The sequence below is a fragment of the Triplophysa rosa genome, linkage group LG9 (assembly GCF_024868665.1).
Source record: "Triplophysa rosa linkage group LG9, Trosa_1v2, whole genome shotgun sequence".
Classification (NCBI taxonomy): Eukaryota; Metazoa; Chordata; class Actinopteri; order Cypriniformes; family Nemacheilidae; genus Triplophysa; species Triplophysa rosa.
The window spans coordinates 7,025,646-7,049,980 of NC_079898.1; the positions used below are offsets into that span (position 1 = coordinate 7,025,646).

General features: G+C 38.1%; 2 protein-coding genes across 9 annotated transcripts in view; both read left to right on the forward strand.

Annotated features, from left to right (window-relative positions):
• Nucleotides 1-5,402, forward strand: part of si:dkeyp-121d4.3 (uncharacterized) — a 29,459-nt gene extending 24,057 nt beyond the window's left edge. For all 3 annotated transcript variants that reach the window (XM_057342574.1, XM_057342575.1, XM_057342576.1), the window contains one exon: nucleotides 1,149-5,402. In XM_057342574.1, the coding sequence (XP_057198557.1) occupies nucleotides 1,149-1,786 (638 nt within the window). In that variant the 3' untranslated portion in view covers nucleotides 1,787-5,402. The remainder of the gene's footprint in view (nucleotides 1-1,148) is intronic.
• Nucleotides 5,403-7,349: 1,947 nt separating this feature from the next.
• On the forward strand, nucleotides 7,350-22,677 carry znf318 (zinc finger protein 318). Of its 6 annotated transcripts, none has more exons than XR_008963577.1 (13): nucleotides 7,350-7,767; nucleotides 8,079-8,200; nucleotides 9,213-9,825; nucleotides 10,427-11,651; nucleotides 11,733-11,815; nucleotides 11,945-12,044; nucleotides 12,120-12,406; nucleotides 14,142-14,336; nucleotides 14,432-14,519; nucleotides 18,477-18,595; nucleotides 19,070-22,151; nucleotides 22,241-22,265; nucleotides 22,366-22,677. XR_008963577.1 is itself a non-coding variant. In XM_057342578.1 (12 exons), the coding sequence occupies exons 1-11, from the start codon at nucleotides 7,561-7,563 to the stop codon at nucleotides 21,944-21,946; spliced, it is 5,916 nt and encodes a 1,971-aa protein (XP_057198561.1). In that variant the 5' UTR covers nucleotides 7,350-7,560; the 3' UTR covers nucleotides 21,947-21,960; nucleotides 22,074-22,677. The 6 variants fall into 6 exon arrangements, 2 of the variants coding, with proteins under 2 accessions (XP_057198561.1, XP_057198560.1); XR_008963579.1 differs by having other exon boundaries at nucleotides 22,244-22,265; XR_008963580.1 differs by having other exon boundaries at nucleotides 19,070-21,960; nucleotides 22,074-22,151; nucleotides 22,241-22,677.
• Nucleotides 22,678-24,335: the final 1,658 nt, after the last annotated feature.

Genomic DNA, 24,335 nt, shown 5'->3' on the forward strand with positions numbered 1-24,335 from the left:
CTGAAGCGTGACATGACGCTTTTGGTTCTGTTTCTGATCATTTTCCCGCACATTTTATTGTAGATATGTTTTTTTTTATGATTTAAACCTCTGTAGCAAGTTTAAAGTTAATCCCTAATTGAGCGATAAATTTGAGCAACAGAATTAAAGTTAATCTAGATTTACTGTAAACTTAAAACCTGGATCAAATAATAGCCTAAATATGAACCTGATTACTTTTAAACATGGTTTACAGTTTGGTGCAACGGAATTATTAAATAAACCTTGATTTAATCTAGGTTTCAGCCTAATCCTTGTCGGTGCAACCCACCCATAATATCAAACGCTCAATGTAGAGGTATCAACATCCCGGATACACTTGATGGCAGCATTATTTGTTAAGTTTTTTTAATAAATTAGCTTTTTTATGCCAGTATTGTACGTACGGTGCATCTCTTGCTCTTAAGATATCATGTGAAATGTAGGCCGACAGAAAAGTGAGTTTTTGTTTAACCCCTTGTATGGTGTTCACGTCTATGGGACTTGTTTTCAATCTCTGACATTTAGTTCATTTAAGATAAACATGTTTTTTTTCACACATACCATAGATTTTTCTTTATACTATATACACGGATAGCATCCTTCTTTTTATAAATTTGAATAAACAGAGGTAAATGACAGATGTTTAACCCAATTATAAGAAATATAGTCTGCATATTTGGTTCATATTTGTCAAGTATTTTTACATACATTGCTTAAATGCAATTACGATGGGTATCAAAGACATGAACGCCAGACAGAGGGTTAAGACCAAGAGCAGAGATGAGATGCACATTTCAGTTATAAGGGGCTGTTAGTTTGTGCATTCAAAATGGCTAGACAACCATTTTCAACTTGACACAGGCATCAAACTCAATATTGATTAAATACCAGCGAGGATTCTTAGTAAGGTAGCATGAATTCTAGAATCTACAAAACTGGTCTGCGAACCCCTGCTCTAAGGGTTAGGATGTAGACGCGTAGTAAGCAAGCCATGTAAGGTTTTGTAGCTTTCAAAATATTTTCAAGACCCCAATGTTAGAACATGATCCGTCCTGTAAGACGTATTTCATTTGGCCACGTCTGTTGAGATTAATGCACACCCTATCTATATTGTAACATATTTACAGGTAAAAGTACCCCCAGTGAGAAAAAGAATGTGTGGATATGTGGCCACTCTCTGGTGTTTTGGGCTGAGAAGAGGGCAAATTCACTGGAGTTCGGCGGCCAGTTGGGCATGCACCCCAACAGCGCCCGCATCTGGTGGAAGGGCATGCAGGGCCTGACGAGGCAACAGCTTCTGCCTTTGCTGCTGGAACTGAGAGACAGCTGGCCCAAACCCGACGTCCTCATAGTCCACTTGGGCGGAAATGACATCAGCACAACTCCTCCAGACCTTTTCATTAGTTATGTGAAGAAAGATCTCTCCTCACTCAAGAACATATTCCCCGGATGCCTGCTGGTGTGGTCTGACATCCTGTCACGGCAGTTCTGGAGGGATGTAGAAGACAGCAGAGAAAGGGACATCATTCGCATGGGCATTAATGACAGCATACATAACGTTATGACTAAACTTGGTGGCACCTTTGTGACCCATGACAATATAAGTCCCAGTTCTGGACTTTATAGACCAGATGGTGTGCACCTGTCTGGGAAGGGCATCGACACGTTCAATCTGAACTTGCAGGAGTTTTTGGAGAAGAGCGAGATTGAGAAGGAAAAGTCACTAAGGGTGCCGCTTCATGAAAAAAAAGCTTTTGTTTCCTAATGCGTTTTAAGTTTTCTCTTGTATATTGAGTTCTTTTATATGTGTGTGTGTGCTGTTGTAGTTTGTAAAAACAGCCTATATACAATGAAATGTAAAAATACTTTTCAATGCACGCGAAGATTTTGAATGATTTAGCTTCTGTTTTTTACATGTTCTGTTTTATACATTCTCTTTAATGTCAAATAAATAAAAAATGTGATCACCTTACTGGACAGTATAGTGCCTTTTAATAAAAAAACATGTATAATACATACAAGAGATTGGACATTCTTATTTATAATACATATGACAGATTGGATTATTTTGGGATTCACAACTTGAGTAAATTATTGTTTTAAAGGGACTGTTCACCCCAAAATAAAAATTCTGTCATCATTTATTCACTCATTCACCCTAAAATATCCTCATTTGTGTTCTGCAGAAGAAACAAAGTCATATAGGTTTGGAATGACATGAGGGGGAATAAATGAAATTTTATGAATAAAAATACTTTTTTTTAAAAATAATTTTGGGGTGAACTATCCCTTTAAAGGTGCAGTAATTACTTTCGGAGAATATGGGTTGATCTGTGAAATTGTTACACAAACAAACACTCCTGCCAATAATGAACATTTGTACACTCCTTCCCGTCATGAGTTTTTATCCCCCCTAATGTTGACTGGTTGTTGTGTTGTGTGGATCGGTTCATCCACTTTGTTTTTCTCCTTTTTACACAGTTTGTCAGCACACATAGAACCGATATCTTGCAAACATTCACAAAATTGTTTGTTTAGGTGTCAGTTTCTCAGAAGTCGCTTATCTAATGGGATTTTTTTAAAGTATTATATAATGCGGTGGTTCCCAAACTTGTCCTGGAGGACCCCTAGTACTGCACATTTTGTACATTTCCCTTATCTGACACACCCAATTCAGGTCTCTCAGTCTCTTTTAATGAGCTAATGAGTTGGATCAACTGTATCAGATGAGGGAGACAAAATGTGTAGTTATAGGGGTCTGCCAGGGCAGGTTTGGCCACCACTGATATAATGTATTCATGACTAAAATACATATATGATGTCCTAGTACATTTATTTGAAAAAAGGTTTACAGATTAAATCTGGACCTGTTAATAAGACTTTCATGCACAGTCTCCATTGAGGAAAAAACATCAGTATTTTTACTTGCATGAAAACCTTATTAATCTGAATGTCCTTGTCTTAATGTCTACACTGTAAACCCAAATGTTCAAAATAATCAAACAGATTAAGTAATGTAAACTTAATTTTATAAAAAAGTTCTACTAACTTAAATATTTTAAGTTCGTGAAACACTTTTTTACTTTTGAGTAAAGTATAATGATTATTTTTGATTAACTTGACTAAAACTCAAGAATTTTATTTGCTCCTTACTTAATTTAAACATGTTAATTCAACAATTGGTCAAGAAGGATTTCCAATTCCCAGCATGCTTTGCGTCAGACTGCATTATGAGAGTAAATAAAAAAATATGATTATTTTATATGTTTTTAGTAAAGTTAAATACTTGTTAGTGTTTAATGTTCACTTCTCTTAGATATTTAGAAGAGTTTGACATATTTTTCAGTTTTGTGGTTACCATTGTTTAGAAGAGTGGTGCATGTGCCTAGTCTCTGCGAAGCTACATTTCGCATGTAATATGTGTTATGTCACCAGTGAGCAGTAACTGTTCTAATGCCAGTTCTGAGATCAGTCTCTTCTTGCTCATTTTGGATTGCATAAGTCAAGGTGTTTGATTTATGCATATTAAGACTAAGGAATATGCAAAATAAAAAAATGAAAGAATTTAGTTTAGTTAACTTAAAAATGCAGTTTTGGTACTTATTTGTTTAAGTTCTGTCTACTTAATTTCATAAAAAGGATAAATTAAATATTTAAGTCGCACTAACTAAGATTTGTTAAGAACTTTAACTTAACAGTAATCAAAATTTGAAGGTTCTGCTTGCTTAAACCAAGAATCTCTAAAACTCAAAAATTTTGAGGCAACGAGTTGATGTAGGTCTGGAGCATCCAAAGCACAGCCTGGAATCACAACATGAACATGTGTTTGCACAGTTTGATTTGATTTTTCCTTGCACTGAATAATTGTAACTCTGAATAACAGAAAACTGGTTTTGTTGGGGTAAGTAGTTGTACTTAATGTCTTTTAAATTGATACACGTTACATTTAGGAGATGCTTTTATTCAAAGCGACAAAGAAATTAGGAAACAAAGCAATCTGTGGTAAGGAGGCAAAAATACAATTAGTGCTTAAACCAACTCATGTTTTCACAAAGCCAGATCAAAACCTGTTGAGAGAGAGGTAGTGTTAGTTTTTTAAGAAGTTAACATTTACCTGTCAAGTATTCACAGAAAATGTGTGTTTTAAGGTGCGTTTTGTTGTAAGAGATGTGGTTAACCACACTGCATTTGGACGATCATTCCACCAGCGTGGATAAGTGAAGCAGAATGAGCTGAAACGTAATTTAGAGCCTGTTTGTGCCTCAATGGTATCCAGAGAGATATGATCACATCAATGTAATAGAAAATATATAGTTAATTATTATAGAGAGATTGCATTATGGACTGCAGTTAATGCACGTTGTTCAAGTTATAAATTCAATAATACTTTAATAAAGGTTAACAGGTTAAGATGGACAGGATTCCCACAGGAAATATAGGGAGTTTCAAATCTAGGTTTTTTTGGGGGCTGGAAAACAATCACTAGATTTTTCCTGACACTATTATATTGTATTACTCCGTGTGGAATATGCAGATTTTCTGTCAGTTTGTGAATAATGAATAATGTGTTTTTTAGAAGGTGTATTTATTGTGAGAATATATTTAAGTATATATTTTAAAAAGGAGTTTATTTCTTTCAATATAGCTTATGAGAGAGAGTGATGAGTTGCTATAACAAGAAAGTTGAAATAGCTTTAGTGAGTTAAAGGAACATAAAACATTTGTTGATATGATTTATTCATCACATTTTGTCCCAATGAAGTCATTCAGAACTGTATCAGAGCCAAGAAGTCGACTGTAAAGCCTCTTATGGAATAAATGATTCATTCTAATAGAATGTTGTACATATGTCTGCGTTCAAACACTCATTTCTCATACAGTTCATCGCGTCTCATGGTTTTTGGTTACACGTGGTGTTCGTGATATGAAATTTCACATCGTAGGTATCTGATGAAATACTGTTGCTGGATGTGAAGTACTTTTAATTTAGGTATACAAACGTGTTTTACTAGCATACCTACCTACACACACACAGGTATTAAGGATTTGTATATTTTTGGATTAATGTGTTAGAAACATGTTAGAAATTAAATAAACAGACATCTATGTACGGTTGTGTTTGTCATTTCATCCAGAGAACATACATTTTCATGTTTCATAATTAAATAAAGGAAAAAATGCTATGATTGAAAAACTCAATTGGTTAACCATAAATAACCACATCACACATACAAAAAGTAATAGTTTTAACATCATTTAACTTCAAATGTGGTAAAAAAAATTCTTAAAACTCCCTGCAGTGTGATTTAAGATTTAGTGACATTTCATTTAAATAGTAAATTTTTGATGAACTTTGATTTATCACCACCTGTTTTTTAGTGATTATCATAATAAGTAGATTTATAATAATAGTTATCCTACACTGTACACTGGGGACAAATTTATAATGTTCATATTTTGCTGTTTTGAGAGAAAATTACTACTACCATTTAGTAATTTAATGTGCTATATGGTATTCAACCGATAATTGTTTATGGAAAGAAAAGGCCATGTTTGAAACAGAAAGGCAAAGAAATTGTTATACAAACAGACATTTGGCATCACATTGAAAGTTGTAGCTTTTAACCCCATTGAGCTTTTATAAGATCTGCTCATAAGGTATATGACACGACAGCCACTTCCATGGTAAGCGTGAGGTGAAATGTCTGGACAGACGGCTAGAATGCAAAGGATCTCCAAAAGTGAAATTGCTGTGGATTATATGCCTAAATGTATTGGAGCATTTTGCACCTTTGTATTACGCATTATAATGTCACTTATGACACAATTATTATGCACAAGTACACGTTCACATGATGTCACTCATGCACTGTTTTTAATGTACTATTTTACTCAAGTATTACACAACTACAGTTTCTTATGCACTGTTTTGTATAATCATACTGAACTAATAATATACATTGATTATTCTTTCAATATGAGAGCATATTATGAGCACACTAAAAATCCAGCGTTGTCTGAGGCCTACTGAAGATCATTTTCAGTGTTGTTTTCCTCTCACTAGAACAGGGCGCCCTTAAGACAAGGCCAGAGCAGGGTGCCCTAAAGATAAGAGCAGGGCAGTAATGTTGAAAATGAAAACATTCTTATCTACCACGAGAAAAATGAATGAAAATAACGTTGAGGATGAAAGCATATTCTTCATTTACCAGGAGAAAATTAATTCTTGCTAGAGCAGGGCGCTCTAAAGACAAGGCAGGTGCCCTAAAGATAGGGCCAGAAGTAATATCATTTGGAAAATAATGAAAACATATTTTGTTTACCACTGGTTTGTTATTTGAGAATGTTTTAAAAAAATATTAAACAAGAGGGTTTGCCACAATTAAAACTGAACTAATATGCCTAGTAAAATTGTGGCAGAGAAAGGGGATTGGCTAAATAAAAAAGAAGATAACCCTAAGACACCTGGTTGGTGTAGTAGGACCTACACCCCTTGAAAGAAATAGTATAAATGATGATGTAAAATGCTGTATTGTCAGACAATCTTCGGAGTGTCTCACTACTTTGTTGGCTCAAGCAATAAAGTCAACAAATAAAAAGCAATAAAACTCCTTGACACCTGGAACCTTTGTCTGCGAGATTCTTTACTGCATTGAAGACTAATGTACACATCCTCACATGATAAATTAAATGTAAATTTAAAAATGTAACATTTCATACATTTCACCAACACCCTGGGTATTAAACATATGATGTCTGCACCGTTAGGCCCGGTTTCACAGACAGACTGGCTTTAGTTAAATAAGTATATTTAAGCAGATTTAATCAAAAATGTCTCAGTAAAAACATTACTGCTGTGCGTCTTGAGACAAAGCAATGGCACTGATCTATTTTAAGATAAGTCAGTGCAAGTTATTTTCAGTTAAAACAGCTCAAATTTGCATTTCAATCTAGGACTAGCAATTGTCTGTGAAACCAGGCACTAATCTAGGCTTCTGTTTTATTTCATCTTTCTTCTTTATTTTTATACCCAACTCAGTTTATAGTTTAACATCAGTTTACATACTTAATTTCATCTTTTTATTTTTCCATAAATTCTCAAATGCTGTTGATTTCAGTGTTTAAATGAACGGTATTAATTTATCAGACACTTTTATCCAAGGCGATTTACAAGTAAATGAGAGAGCATTTTAATGATGTTGCAAACGTTTTTATTTTATTTATTTGTAATAATTATTTTGTTTTTACATTTTTTTTATTACATCTCTCGTCAAACTGTTTCGACCTGATGCTGTGTCGATGCGTTTGATTGGGCTGACTCCGTCTGACGTCACATCCTCCGAGTGTGGACCAATGGCGGCGCTGAAAGCTAACATAGCAAAGAGTTGTCTGTTTTGAGATTGAGTTATGAATGCGGTGTATTGTATTTAAGATTATTTTACGACTGTTTTTGCTGGCATATTTTTCCGTTGCAGTAAAGTGTTGCGGTCGGATAAAAACGATTTACTACCTATAGAGAGTGAGCGCTTTAGCGTCGTTATGTATCGCGGTGGTAGGCCGCACAGAGGCGGCTATCATCCTCCGCCGTCTCGTGGTTTCGATCCGCATCCTGGGCCCGACCGCGGATATCACGGACCACCCGATCCCTACCGGCGTCCTTCTCCGCGGAGGAGATATTCATCGCCCGGTGCGAGAGATGCGCCTCGTGACTATAGAGGAGGAGGCCGATCTACGAGAGAGCATGGGGTAACAAAACACTGCGACACATTCATCACAGTAACGTGATTTGTCAGACATGGTATTATGCAAATACTATGGTACTACCCTCTAACAACATAACTGTACTATGGTACCAACAAAGTCATTTTTTAATGGCAATGAGCAGATGCTCGGACTTTGAGTCTATGCATAGTGCATACATAGCTCTTGCAAATCAGACCAATGTGGTATACTAGGTAAAGTGTGTGTGTGTGTGTGTGTGTGTGTGTGTGTGTGTGTGTTTGTCCATTTCTATTGTTCTGTGCACAAGGTAGTTATGCACTCCTTTTTCTAAACAGAGGTACAGCCCATCGCCTCCTCGTGGTGGACTCCCTGTTGACCACAGTCTGGTCATAACTGTAGGAAATGAGCTGACCGGGCATCCACCGGGCCATACTGGACCAGAAGCTCCCTATGTTCGGTAAGAAACTTCACACAGCCAATATACAAATATATATAGGGACCCATTATATCCGTTAAGCTTGGTCAATAAGGTATGTTGCCCTTTTTTTGTTTTTGTTATTATTATAATACATTTATCAACGTTATTTCGAGAAAATTGAGTTTCGTTATAGCTGGGTGTCTCTGTTAAGAAATGCCTACGTCAAAGTGGATTGCAGCAAATTTCACAACATGTGGCATCTACGTCCTTTGCGTTGCATTTAGGGCATGTAGATAAGCTGTGTAAATTTTGTGTGTTGGTGGTCTTCAGGATGTATATTGGTGGTCTAAGCCATTTTCTCCAGCAAATGTTTCCACAGGGGTTGCGCACAAAATATTTGATGTTTAAAACCAGTGCAAGCCAAACTTTTACTTTATTGTTTTACTTTACATTTGTCACATTTCAAAACAAAAATTAAACCGTAATCGACAATTATACTGTACATGTGTCCTATGGTGTCACAAAAATGTAGAAATAAAACCGTTTATAATATATTATTTTATATTATTCATGTTTATATCTATAATATAAAATAGAGAATTATAAAAGAGATTTATCTTCATTGTTAGATTTTTGGGGACACACTATAGGACACATTTACAGTATATTTGTGAACTACCCATTTACATTTGATCAAGCTTCAAACAAAACATTATTTGAAATATTTCAATGGTTAAGAGCTCCTTCCTTACTAAAAAAGTTAAAAACAAAGACTATTAATTATTATATGCATATTAACTATTAACTGACTGATGTCATGATGCAGTCTAAACATTTAAAATATGCATCATAATAATAAACAAGATCACAAAATATTATCAGATACTATTATAAACATGTAAATGTAAAAATCCAGCTATAAATAACATGATCTCATAGCACTCAAAGCTTGAGCCCAAAAGACATGTTCAGGGAGCACACTCGGGCCGGCCAATACAAATGTGCTCACTCTTTTATATCAAGTGCTGTTTGTGATGTTTTCTTTCAACAGTGATTACGGTGCTGGAGATCCGCACTACAACAAGCCCTATTATTCCCCACGGAGGTCAAGCTATGACGGCCAAAGCGATAGGGGCTCAAGACGACGCAGTGTTAGTCGTGGCAGGAGCAGGGGGCGGAGCCGCAGTCCTGGTTATCCACGGAGCAAAAGTCGGCCACGGAGCAAAAGTCGGCCATGGAGCAGAAGTCGCAGCTATAGTCGCGGCAGGAGTCCTGAACGGGCGAAGAGTCGAGGGCGTAGCAAGAGCAGACCTCGTGGGAGGAGCTACAGTAAAAGTCGGAGCAGAAGTCGCAGCAGAAGTGGAAGCCGCAGTCGCAGACAGAGTAGAGCTAGGAGCAGGGGGCGGAGCAGAGGCAGGAGCCGCAGCGTCAGTCGCAGTGCTAGCAGTGGCAGTAGTAGCAGCAACGGCAGCAATCGCTCAAGTAGGAGTCGCCACAGCTACTCCAACAAGAGAACCAGGCCGGGTGCAGAAAAAGAGGACTTCAGTGAGTTGAAGAAGGCTCGGCGACGCAAGGAAATTCAGGATACGCTTGTAAAGCCTGCAAAGTCGATTTTGAAGAAAAGGGTGGATTCCTCCGAGACGGATTCTCCCATGGTTGCACAGGTAATGATCTTTTATGTGTTAGGAGATTAATGGAAATTCTTCCATTATTTATTTAATCCTTGTCATTTCAAACCTGTATGACTGACTTTCTTCTGCAGAACACGAAAGAAGTTTTTTTGAAAAATGTTGGTAACCAAACAACATTGACCCCCCTGTTGAAAAAAACAGCATATGCTGTGTTAGGTATGTTTTGATGCTGGTGTGACCAGCACATGACCAGTTTAAACCAGCAAATGACCAGCTAAGGACCAGTTTAAACCAGCACATGACCAGCTAAGGACCAGTTTAAACCAGCACATGACCAGCTTAAACCAGCATCAAAACATACCAAACCAGCATATGCTGCTTTTTTCAACAGGGATTGACTTCCATTGTATGAACACAAAACCACTTGAGACATTTCTCAAAATAACTTCTTTTGTGTTCCACAGAACAAAGAGTTTTGAAGTTTTGAGTGTGAATAAATGATGACAGAATTTTGGGTGAACTAGCCCTTTAATATGCTAAGAATGAATGTGAGCAAGCTAATTGTACAATGATTCCCCCCAAAAAATGTAAGCAATCTGACTATTGTTGTTGCATATCATCTTATGCGTTCCAGAATAGTGATTCTCCTCGAGGAAACCCAGAGGGTGGTCTTTCACACGAGGCCGAACAAATTCTCTGCGCACTGACCAAAACGATAGATCCAGACTTGATAGCCTCCATGCTTGGAAAAAGTACAGACAGCGGTGCTCTTGAACAGCTTCTTGGCAAAATCCAGTCAGCCAAAGAAGGTGGAAGCAACTTGCTCCCTCATGAGAAAGGAAAACAGGAGCTAAGCGAGATCCTCGGAATGATAGGAGAGGCGGTGTCCCAACCACAAAATGTAAAGAAGAATCTTACTGAAATTGAAGATGAAGAGAAATTTCTCTACGGTGATGAAGAAGTGGATCAGGACAACCAGGTGAAACGCGCCGATTCCAGCTTCCCGAACATGGGATTCCCACAGTCTCATGATGTTCACAGAGGAGAACGTGATGCTTTTGGTCGTGCCGAAAAAGATGACGTGAGCGAGAACAGTCAGCCTGACAGGCGTCATTCTTCGGCCACACCTGAGGTCGAGGAACAACTTGACTTCCCTCCTGGTGTTGGGCCTCAGGATGACAAGGTGAGAAAGGAAGTGGAGGAGTATGAGAAGATACAGGATTTACTAAAGACAATCGGTCTGGACTTGGGCGTGGCTGAGATCAGCAAGATGGCGGTTAGGACACAGGAGCGTCTCCACGGCAAAGCCCCCGTGCAGAAGACCCCCACTCTCCGGCAGTCTGATAGAAAGCACAAGAGCCGCAGCAGGAGTTACAGCAGCAGCAGCAGTGGCAGCAGAAGCTCCAGCAGGAGCCGCAGTAGAAGCTACGACCGCAGCTCAAGTCGCAATTGGAAGAAGCCAGTTTCACCAGAGCAGAGATCTTCACGGTCACAAAGCCAGAGCAAGAATGAGAGTCGACCCAGCGTTACGCAAAGCGCGTGGCCGACTACACCCCCTGTGGGTCCCGTGACGCAGCCGTTTCCTCCACGACCCCCCGGCCTCCCGCCACACCCGATGCCTCCGTACCCTCCGCCAGGCCCACAGGGGGTAATGCCACCCGAATACCCTCCACACGGTTACGATCCGTATGGCAATTACATTCCGTACATGCCTCCGCGATGGCCAATGTATCCACCTCCAGGTATGCCTGTTCCTCCTCATGGTCCTATGGATCCCTACGGCCCTCCGAAATTAGAGAGGCCGTTTCTTAAAGTGATTGAAACGGGAGCGAGTGAGGGAAAAGGCGCCGATAAAAAAGGTTAGTTAGTTAAGCAGCTGGTAATGTCTTTTAACTTCACACATCACGGTCAAGCAACTTTGCTGTGATTTGTCCTTTCAGTACCTTCTAAATTGGATGCTGTGGCCAGTGGGAGTCAGAGGAAAGCTTTAGAAGCCAAGAACACTGCCAGCCAAAAACAAAAGGTAATTCCAAAAGTCAGACTGGTTGACGTATTGGGTGAAGAACACCTTAATAACCGTCACTTCACTTACAAAGTTAAAGCCTTATTTACTAATAAAGAAATGTAATCCCCCAATAAAATGATTTCTTAGGTCATTGAAGAACTTGACAAGCTAAATGAGGAAAACATAATACGAAAGCAGAAAAAAGAAAACCTACTGAAAGAGGTGGAGACATTGAGAAAGCAGCAAGGTATTTCCCTCTGAATCAAAAAGGCAACGTGAGAATGTCTGTATTACCCTGTGACGGTTTGTTTTGTTCGTATAGGAGAGCTGCTTAGGAAGAAGCGGAGAGAGAAGGACGGACACAAGGACCCTGTTCTTATAGACCTCGGTCGGCTTCAGGAAGATACGATGGTCCAAATCTCCAAACTAAGAGCTGAACAGAGAGAGTCGGATAAAAAACACGAAGAGCTTGTCAAAGTAGCGCTTATCCTTGGTATAGATTACAAAGAGTCCAAGAATTCTGGGGATCACGTGCAGCCGACCTCTCGGAGTAGGAAGGAGTCAACCAGAAGCCCAGAGAAATCGGTGGCCAGCACATCGCATAATAAGGTAAAGGTAGAGTTGCTCATGAAGTCACAGGAAAGGTATAAAGTTAAATGCATTTGGCAGGCATTATTTTTAAATAAAGGATTCCATTGCCATTCTTAACATTATTTTGAGTGTAATTCTTGATTGTGATTCTGATTTTTTTAAAAATCACATTAGATCTGTTTGAACTCTGTATTGTTTCTATATATACAGTTGTGGCCAAAAGTATTGGCAGTGACATACATTTTGTGTTTTGCAAAATCTGCAGCTTCTGTATTTGTAGATGTTTTTATGGTGTACTGGATATCTTAAGTTGCTGGATATTAGCTTCTGGGCCAAATCCTGACTGATTTCTCCACTCGCTTTTTGAGGTTTGACCACAGGATCTCTATATGGGATTGACATCCGGGGAGTTGCTTTTTTTGCAATTATTTATAATGCATCAGATCACTCTGCATAATAATCTTTAAACTATGTGAATAAACACCACAACAGCTTAAGCAGAAACTTTGCAAAACACAGCTTTTAAACCACTGCCAATACTTTTGGCCACGACTGTTCCCTCTTGTAAAGTGCTATTCAACTATAGGATAACACTTTACAAGATTTACCCTGTGTCCCAATTTGCATAATATCCTTTCTAAATAGTATCCAAAATATTCCTTTATAAAAGTACCTGGATGGTCTAGTTTTCAGTAAAAAATCGAAGTATAGATTTGTGAATGCTTAAAATGACTGATATTACCCACATCTTACTGTGAGAGGGCGGAGTTTAGTGATGCTTCACTGAATTAATCAAATTTAAAAGGTGATGCATCACTGAATTAATAAATATATAAAACAAAAAGACGCTTTAAACTGAAGTCACTTAAGCACCAGCTCATGCACACAGGTTTACAAACGCCTCAAAGACTCTGTGTAGAGTTTCGCGAGGACTGCATATCGCCCATGTTGGTAATATCTATTATCTTTGGTTAAATATCATAAACTAACAACTAACTTTTTTCCTTTACCAAATTATGACAATGTGTCAACCAGTTGTTTTCATCATTGATCATATTGACGTCTTTTTAAAATACACAACAAATTTTGATTAATACGATTAATGTCAGTATTCCTACATATAAGATGAATGACAGGACCTTATTTTTTTGTTAGGTCAAAATTTTTGTAATACAGTATTACAGTATTTCTGTGTTGCGTTTAGATAACTTGGTTACTACTGATATGATGCATCTAAAAAAAATACTCCAGTCAAAAATCTTAAATATCTTAAAAACAAATATATTTTTTAAATCTTTCTATTTTTGTGCTGAGGACAAACATAGTTAAGTTGTTACTTAGTATTTAGCTTGAAGATAGAAAGAGATGCAACACAAACGTGTATATTTGTACTTTTTTATAATCATACCAATCATGATTTTGTTTTAATAAATAATGTATTCATTCAGTTTAAACTGGATATAAAAGGCATTTCAAATTTTGGTTTGAATTGACTTTTCCAAATCAAACATTTTATATCAGTCAATTCAAGTAGTAAACCCATGGGTAACTTCTCCACGACTGGAAACAGATGGACTGTTTTACAAAGGTAAGTCTGCTATAATAAACTTTAATGATTGGGAATTAGGATTTAATTTTTTTGTTGATTATTATATAAAAGCTTTTGCTCATTCATTCAACCTCAACAGATTTTGCTCTTTCCCCTTTGCTTTCACCTAATGTATTATTTGGTATTCTTCCTTAACCAATCTAGGTTGTCGCATCAAAATCAGGAGCGTCTCCTGAAAAAGTCAAGTCGTCACCTCCGTCGAAAAGCCGTTCTCTGGACACTGCTGCTGAACAATTTGAATACTACGACGCAGGAAACCACTGGTGTAAAAACTGCAATCTCACCAGTGGTTCACTGTTTGACTTTTTCACGCATTTACACAACAAAATACATAGAAAGGTGTGTGCTTAAGGTATTTCTTGTAATAGTGCTTTATATCTGTCTGTTGCGTTTTTGTTTTAACTATTCATTGATTTCCTCTCCTAACCCTGCAGACTCTAGATCCCTATGACAGACCTTGGGCAAAATCGGAGAGTGACAAGAAACATCGAGGAGGAGAGAAGACATCAAAGCCAGCCAAGGGTAAATCTCAGTATTGCATGTGGTGTTATGCAATGCATAGAATACACTGATTAATTTAGCATTAGATTTTGTAATGTGTTGCTCAAGCAACCTTTACATGATGAAAAACTGAAAACTATGTTTCTGAGTTTTACATGCATAAGACAACGTTGTCAAAACGATCTGCGTTTACACGGATCCACGAAATGACTAAAAACACTGTATTATGCATGCCAGGCCACTAGTCGGCGATGTTACTTTGAAACAGAAACATTACGCATCTGCGCACATATCCATACCCAGTTTTAAGGCAAAATCTACACTTGGCTTGAGAAACATTAATAAATATGTGGCACAAACACACACACTCCTGTATGCTACAATTGTTGTTTTGTGTGTACTCGCGCATGAATACTTGTGTGCATGACGTCAGCGTTTTCAATAAGTTTCATTTTCGTAGTTTACACAGATGATAACAGCCTTGTTTTCATAAAAACGCTTGTGTTTTCAGTCTCGCAAAACATAATTATGTAAACAAAATGCCAAAACGCATAAAAAGTTTTCCGTATTTAGTTGAAAGCGTTGTTTTGAAAACGGCCTCTGAAATGTCTGTATTGAAATTAGGGCTGTGAAAAATATCTATGCATGTAACTATCGCAATATATATATTTTTCAATAGTGTATCGATAGTTATACCTCTACTGTCGATAATTTTTACATACAATTCATATACATTCGGCCAAAAGTAAGTGGAAGTGAGCATGGCGAAAAATATAAGAGCGCTTGGAGCTCTCAGAGCTGATGTGTGGGTGTGCTCTGGTTTTCAAAATAAGTCACGGGGGAATGAGTTATATAAAATAATGCTGTTTGTAAGCTTCGCAAGTCATGACACAAGTCACTTGGCTACTGCAGTGCATTAGACAAATAGTTTATTAAGAAAAGTAACAATGACATTTATTGTGCTTTCACGGATGTGACACCAGCGCATTTACAGCACGGATGAAGCAGGGGTTTATACTGCCCATGTTCAGTGTTTTAACTGTAATCAGGGCTCGACATTAACGCTTGTCCGGGACAAGTGAATGTTTTGTATGGGCAAGTGAGAGAGAATTTTACTTGCCCGACCGGACAAGTAACTTGAAGAAAATAACAGTGCGACATATATGTAGAATAATAAGAATATATGTATTAGACAGAGCTGCATGTTTGTCGTGGTTGTGCTTGTTTGTGTGTGACAATAATCAATGGCGCACCGCACTGAGTCCAAGCGGAGCTGAATCCTGTTATTTAAATGTCATCTGGCTGTTCTGCGTGTCTGAGTGAATTATGTGCACAGTTTAACATACAACACGAGTGATGGTCGAGTATTTATCTGCGTCTGCACTGTATGAGGACATGAACACATGAACTTCATCTCCAGAGTTGCTCTGAGAGTTTATTTTACGAGCGTTTTACTGTTTGAGTGAAGCTATCTGCAAACAAGCGTCTTCCCAAAGATCCGTCAAAATAAAAGTCCCGTTAAATTGAACACAGACAAAAAAATACTGTAGTGTACTATTGAAAATTGTAGTGCCCTTGTAGTGAATTGATAAACACTGTATACTATAGTAAAGTTCAAAAACAATATAGTAGGAATTTTACTGCAGTTTACTATAGTAAATACTATAGTAACCTACAGTAATTTATGTGGACAAATATACCACTATTGTATAGTAACAAAGGAAAAACACAGAACTTAGAAATATTCAAACAAATTTAGGTAATCTAAAAATGATATGGCCCTAATTTATCCATCTGTATGTAACATTAATGTCTTTTGTCAGTTATCTGTCTATTCATAATGAACTACACTTGCTCATTTCTGCCTGTGCTACCAAACTTTAAACCTTTCTAGCACCAGTGCTATGTGCAAAAAAAGTTAATTTACAGCCTTAACACTAATAATAATTACTGCTTGCCTTTGTTTTATAGCCAGGGATGCACATAAGTGGCGCGTGACCAAAATAAAAAATGCGGTCTGTAAATAAGTTTAGAACGCTCATTTGCGTACTGACATGGTTGAAACCTTTTGATGCACAATCACTGTTTTAGACCGACTGAATGTAATACTGGATAAGATTTCCGTTTGTACTGAATGCTGCCAAATCTACTGATATCTCGTTTGTTCCCGGTGTTAAACGGGTCCTGGGTGTAATTGATGAAAAATGGACTATTGGTATGGCTTTCGTTACTAGAGAAGCACGCGGCATGCACAGCCTCTGTGAATGTCTGGAACTGCACTGCGCTGCACGTCTACCAAAACACTGCTTCTCTTAAACTTTCTAAAAAGACAAGCTGTTTAAACTTGACCCTTGCACGCAGCTTGTGTTTCTCTATGCTATACTCGATCCTAGCTCTGCACCGCAAGTCTCCATGTGCGTTCGCAAGTGCACTTCCCAGCAACCTGCCAAAAACCAAAAAGGTTGTCGTTTTAGGTTTCAAAATTGGTGTTGAAAATTAATATTTACTAATGTAAAAAGAAAAACAAGAAGAACTACATTATCATTGTATTTTAAGTGTACTTAAAAGTAATATAAATATAGTATTATCCCACTTTATTATTTTGTTTATTGTTCATTAAAAAGTAACTACTTTTTTACTTTTATTTTTAATAGGTAAATATAATTTGTCACACTATGTGCAATGTGAGCACCAAACCAAATCTCCAGGTGCTCTCTTGAGAACTAGATAGAAAAACTTATGTGCACCCCTGATTATAGCAGTCACGGAGAGTAGGCCTATAACCAAATTCAGGCGGCCAAAGCGGACACTAGTTAAAATGCTTAGAAGCAAACGTGACCAATCTAAATCCGAAACAATTATATTGATTATATTATATTATAATTCAAATTAAATATTGTAACTAAGTTCAATGTAGGGAAGGAAGGAGGCGGGAACCGGCGAACATTTAAACAATAAACTTTAATCAAAAATAAACAAACAATAACACGGAAGTAAAAGGCCGGCAGTCGACCGTGAGGTGGCCACACAAACATAAATAAAACTTCACATTTCCGGGCCCGGTCCTCTCTCCTCGGCAGTCCCGTCGCTCGTCCTCTTATGCTCCCTAGCTCCCCGTGAGGCATGCGGGACCGGTGCGCGTACAGCTGATACTCATTATCACTCACGGCACCGGCCCCGCCTTCCTGCCCCACGGCTCTCGTCCCGCCTTCCTCGCTACAAATATCTTTTTTTTTATCTTTGGACAAGTAATTTTTGTACTCAGACAAGTGAATGTCAAATTTACTTGTCCGAAGGACAACCACATGACAATGCTTAATGTCAAGCCCTGTGTAATGCACCACAACAGCCAAGTGACTTGCATGAGCCACCTTATTCCCCTGTGCTACCCACTTGAGGGGCGCGACCCACAGTTTGAGAACCCAAACCTCTGATCTAAAGGTCCATGCGTCGCACATCATGGCCACTCTGCAGAGGTAAGGGATGTTTTTACACTTATCCTTACAGAAAACCCCAGGTGGTGGACAGCATGTTGTATTTCTAGCTCTACTTTTTACATTCTCTATTTAAAGTATTGCAATATATCGCAAATGTGTATCGTATCGTATCGAAATACATAGCAATTTATTGTATCGTGACCCATCTATCGTGATATGTATCGTATCGGGAGGCGTTTGCCAATACACAGCCCTAATTGAAATGTTATTGCGTTGGCTGATTTCAAACTCAAATTCTGTGCCACTCTTGAATCTTTGCTGCCAAATCTTGAGATTATTGACTTGTTTTTCATATTTTAACGTTTTTAGTATTTAGTTTGCAACTATAGGTAGGTGGCTTACTGAAAAGTCTTATTACAATACCAGAATCTGATCCAAAATTTTTAAATTCCTTATGATTTCTATCCCTTCTGGGTATGTACTAAAAGTGTGTAATTTTTTAGGTAGATTGATTGATTTCTTGCTGCCTGTTCTCTTCCAGGTTCTGAGTTTTTGATCCCTGTAAGGGGGTTCTTCTGCCAGCTATGTGAAGAGTTCTTTGGCGATCCCATTTGTGCTGAAGCCCATGTTACCACTCATGCGCACAATGAGAAATACAAGGTAAATATTATTAAATTGATCTTAGTTTAAGGATTACATTGCTTTTGTTTAGGGTCTCTTCAGTTTTTGTATTAAATTGTTTTTGCATTACAGTATTTTTGTAATTTAAGTGGTTTTTTTGGACATTAATTGGTCCAGCTTTTTCAGATGGTTAGGTAAGTTATTTTACCTCAAGGTTAAATTTGCTATCACGCTGCACATTTGCTAAATAGATGTCAGTGAACCTCTCCAAATATCCATTGAGGCGATCTATATCATATCATCTTTAAGTGCATTCTGTCTTTTACAGTATCCAGAGAGGAAAAAAAAATGTTATGTGAGACTATCCTGACAGGACACTAGGTGTGAGGTTATAGGATAAGAAAAATAAAGTTGGTTCGAGGAAAAAAGTGTTGCTTTACTGAGTTAATATGAAATATATATATTTTTTTATCAAGATGTGATTGGCCTCATTTGTGTTGATTTCTTTAACAGGCAAAAATGTATGAGAATCCCCTCTATGAACAAAGGAGAAATCTGGATCGTCAGGCTGGATTGGAAAGCCAAAAGAATTCAGAGCATAAACGAAAACGTGGTGGTGGTGGTGGTGATGATGATGATCAAGAAAATGTGAAGAAACCTAAACACTCCAAAAAGGGTGGGAAAAAAGGTGTAGAAGAGGAGGGAAAATCACATTACAGCAAGGATGAGGATTACAAGAGTTTAAAAGATGAGAACAAACTCAAAGAGGAGCGATTGAAATACCTGAAAGATGATGTATATAAACAGAAATACATAGAGGATGATGAGAGAATTAAGTTAAAAAACGAAGAGGAAGAGAGAACAAAATATAAAAAAGAGGAAGACGAAAGACACCGATTTAAGAAAGAAGATGAATACACATACAAGTACAGGAAGGAAGAAGTGGAAAGATGTAGGTACGAAGAGGACAGATACAAAAACAAGGATGATGAACGGTATAGATATCGGGAAGAGGACGACAGAAATCGCTTCAGAAAGGATGACGATAGAGACCGATACAGTAGAGAAGAGGAGAAGCCAAGGTACGGCAGAGAAGAAGATGTGAAGTACAAATACTCTCGGGAGGTTGAGGAGAAAAAGTCAAAATACAAAGATGAGGAGTGGGTGAAATGGCCAAAATCAAAATGGGAGGAAGGGGAGGAAAGTAACGGAAAGTACGGAAAGAAGGACCAGAAGGGCAAAGCTGGGTTTTGCAAAGATGACAAGGAAAGCACCGGAAAGCCCAATGCTAAAGACGCAAAAGCTGAGCCGGAGAAACCCAGTGAGCCCCCCAAAGTCTTATGTGGGCCAAGCCCGGCCTTGCTGGCTAAACTTCGCAAGAAGAACGAGGAAGGTGCTGCTCGGTCCGGCTTTGGAAAGTTCAGTTTGAAAAAGCCGCAGAAGACAGCACTAGAGAAGGAGGCTGAGAGAATAGCCGCACAATTCATAAAAGAAGAAGAAGAAAGTGCGTCGACGGTAGATGATGATGACAGAGACCCGTTTACCAAATCTGTGGCAGCGGCGAAGTCTATTGCAATCAAATTGTCAGGAAAGTCTGTGCTCCCACCCTCCAATGAATGGCTAGCTTACAACGAAAATAAAAGTAGTCCTAACTTGCCTTCTCCGGCTGCTCCTTTGGTTATTAGAAAGTCCTTCACTGGTGTGCAGAATAAACCAATGCTGCCTAATAAACCACCTACTGCTAACGAATCTTCTGGACCTGTAATAGGACGACAGACTCAAAAACCAGCTTTGTCAGCAGACCTCATCTTCAAGGCATTTAGTGGTGAAGAGGTGCAATTAAAAAAACAACAAGGCCCCTCTTCTGAACCTGTAGATATGTTCAAGGTTTCTGCTCCACTTTCATCATCCACTGCAGCATCACAACCTGTAAAAACCACCCAGATAAAACCCGTTTCCAATGAATGTGTTGTTACTCTCGAGTCTGATGTGGCTGCTCCTGGAGTGCCCGAAGAGGAGCAGAAGCTCACTGTAGTGCTTCGTCCTCCTCCTCAGCTTTCTTCCAATGCTAAAGACCCTTCCCCAAAAACTTTAAAGCCTAAGACTCTTGCAGCAGGAAAAGCAAAAGATTTGTTTGACATTTTCTACAGTGGCAGCACCACTGTGAAAAGTTCTGGTAGTGCTAATCTTGGCGGCAAACAAGAATCTGGCTTTAAATCTCCGAACAATGACTCGAGCAGTAAGAAGGCCCCTGAAAGGAATGAAACCAGCAGCAAAGGAAAACCTGATGGCAGTGCTGATCTGGTCAAAGAACCCTGCAAGAACCAGAACTTGGAAGTTGCAAAGTGTCAGGAAACTCCCAAAAAGCAAGAACTAGAAGTTGCAAAGAGTGAAGAAGTTCCTAAGAACGATGACTCAAAAGTTCAACAAGCATCTGAGGATGCTAACTTGGACATCTCTGAGGTGGATGAAGTACTGATGGAAGTTCATAGTGGGGATATTATCCAAACAAATAATGACCTAAAGGAAAGCCCTGTGGAATCTGAGGGAAACACTTTGGAATCTCAAGGAATCCCTCTTGAATCACAGAAAATCCCTCTGGAGTGTGAGGAAAGCCCTCTTGAATCGCAGGAAATCCCTCTGGAATCCGAGGAAAGCCTTTTTAAATCACAGGAAGTCCCTCTGGAATCTGAGGAAAACACTCTTGAATTGCAAGCAATCCCTATGGAATATGAGGGAAACACTCTTGAATTGCAAGCAATCCCTATGGAATCTGAGGAAAGCCCTCTTAAATCACAGGCAATCCCTCTGGAACCTGAGGAAAGCCCTCTTGTAACACAGGGGATCCCTCTAGATTCTGAGGCAATCCCTCTGGAGTCTGAGGAAAGCCTATTTAAATCGCAGGAAGTCCCTCTGGAATCTGAGGGAAACCCTCTTGAATTGCAAGCAATCCCTCTGGAATCTGAGGGAAACACTCTTGAATTGCAAGCAATCCCTATGGAATCTGAGGAAAGCCGTCTTGAATTGCAGGCAATCCCTCTGGAACCTGAGGAAAGCCCTCTTGTAACACAGGGGATCCCTCTGGAATCTGAGGGAAACACTCTTGAATTGCAGGCAATCCCTCTGGAACCTGAGGAAAGCCCTCTTGTAACACAGGGGATCCCTCTGGAATCTGAGGGAAACACTCTTGAATTGCAGGCAATCCCTCTGGAATTGGAGGAAAGCCCTCTTGTAACACAGCGGATCCCTCTGGAGTCTGAGGCAAACCCTCTGGAGTCTGAGGGAAACCCTCTGGAATCTGAGGAAGCCATGTCTTTCTCCCCCCTTCCGGGTTCTTTTACTGAGCAACTGAACTTGGACACGTTTGAATTCAGTTTCGAGCCTTTGTAAAGGACCTCCCACGAGTAGGTTTAGGGATGTACATGTTTCATCTGAATGTAAATAACAATGAATTTATTCTTTCCTTTTCCTTAAATCCGGTTAGATTGTTTCATGTCTATTCTTAACCTTTTGGCAGGTAATGCTAGTGAAAGCGTGGACTGAAAAGCATTCATTCTGAAGTGGGTGCTGGGAAGAGAGTGAAAACTTTCATGAAGTAATGAATTTTAATACCTGTTAAAGTGTAGCTGTATTCTTGTCAAAAGCACCTTGTGTTGAGTTTTTTGTTCCTTAATCTGTTTCCAGCAGAAATCATTCCTTTCATACAAAGGTAATGTAAAAAAATATGAGTGTGCATCAGACATTTCAGACTGTATAAAACCATTTCTTCTGTTCGTTCCATTTAAATGAATGAAGATATTTTAATACAGGAGCCACAAAGATCCAGGCTCAAAGAAGAGAATTGGTGTGGAGTTCTGCTTCAAGGACACATGCATATGCTTTCACAACTCTAACCAGAAAATGTCAAGCTTGGCCTGTATAATTCTTACTGTAATGTGTGTCGACATGTTTTCTTTGCCCTTTGTCTTCTTTAAAAATGGAAATCCTGTGTTGTTGGCACTGTTCATGTTACCCTGCTAGTTTAGTATCTACAGTACAAATACATTGTTATGTAATTGCACAAGTTTTGCTGTAGCTCAAATAAATCAGCAACCTATTGTGTTTGCTTCTCGTTGCTATTAGATTTCTGTATTGCCTTATCTTGTGCACATATTGTCTTTAGGTTCGAATAACACGTTTTATATAGTATTAATCCAGAGAGATGTGATAGTTTTAATTTTCACATGTAAAAGTAATATCTGCTCTCTTTATTGAACTATAATTTGATTAATTTTTTTGCATTGTAATTGTGGTGTTTGATTGCAAATAGTTTTCTAGCCAAGTGTCTAGAATTGCATACATTTTACACATTAGCTATGCATATAGATTGTTTTTCAAACAATGTTGAGTGATGTTTGAACGACTGCAAAATAACAGCTGAAAATGGCATCGGCAGATAGCAAGAAACTACAAGCACAGATGAAGCGGTAAGTACTACACTCTGTTTTGGTTATTTAAAGTACATTCATCATTAGGTAATAACCTTTACCAACTAGTCTTAGAAATAGCTTGGGTGAAACCATTTTTTATTAATAACAACTTACAATCAATATAATTTGCCCACAAAGCAATTTAATTGGAAAATGATTTCTCGCGTTTCAAATAAAATGCTTGTGAAGGAATTATTTTGTGTGTGTTGGGTTTGTGGTATTTGACTTAAGCTATGTCAACAGTTGAGCAAATGTCAAGGCACACGGTTTCATATCAGGTTTTATGACAGACTGTATGACACTGTATATAGTTTGGTCCCAATGGGCGGATTATGGTTCAAGGCAAAATTGGACAGCCCCAAAAAGTCTCCGTACTCTTGAGTATACGTATGGTTATATTACCTCAGTAGATGGCGGTAGATACTTCCGTGGGGATGTTAAAAAAAATACTTTTAAGATTATATTTTATGCTATTAAAGGAATAGTTAACTCAAAAATGAATTACTCAACCTCAAGTTGTTCCAAACATGTATAGATTTCTTGTTGTTTTTTTGTTCGGCTGAACACAAAAATAGATATTTAGAAAAATGTTATTGACTGAGAATTCTTAGGCACCATTGACAACCATAGTAGAAAACATGAAAATCGTAATCAAACGTGACCCAGAACTGTTTGTTTTCCTAAATTATTGTAAATATTTGATTTTGTGTTAAACGGAACAAAAATATTACACAATATTTTTTCTACTATGGTATTTAATGATGGCCCAGAAATCAGTGAATATTCTTCCAAAGAATTTTCTTTGTGTCCAACCAAACAAAGAAATTGATACAGGTTTGGAAATTTTCAAAAATCAAACTTCAAATTCAACAAGACATTAATTTCCTGTCATTCAGTCGAGGCCACTTTATGGATCATCATACTCCATGGCTTGCGAGTAGGTAAGTAAAATTAGTAGTATCATACAAAATAACTATATTGTATATCTGGGATACAAACATGAAATGAAATATTTGAGACACTGTAAAGTTTTTAAAAGATAATCAGTCCAAGTCAAAGAGTATCTATTTAAAACATGGTTTGTTTAAGACAACAGTTAGAAGACAATTATGTCCTGTATGTATTTAACAATGGCTTGTTTTGGAAGTGAATAAAGTCATAATATTACTCATAATCAAACTAATGATCACTCAGTATATGGAGGACTAAACCTGCAAAAATTATAAATAAATGTATAAATAAATATATAAACGAATAAATGTAATAATATGAAAATAAATAAAGGAATGAATGGTTTGATAAAACAAAAT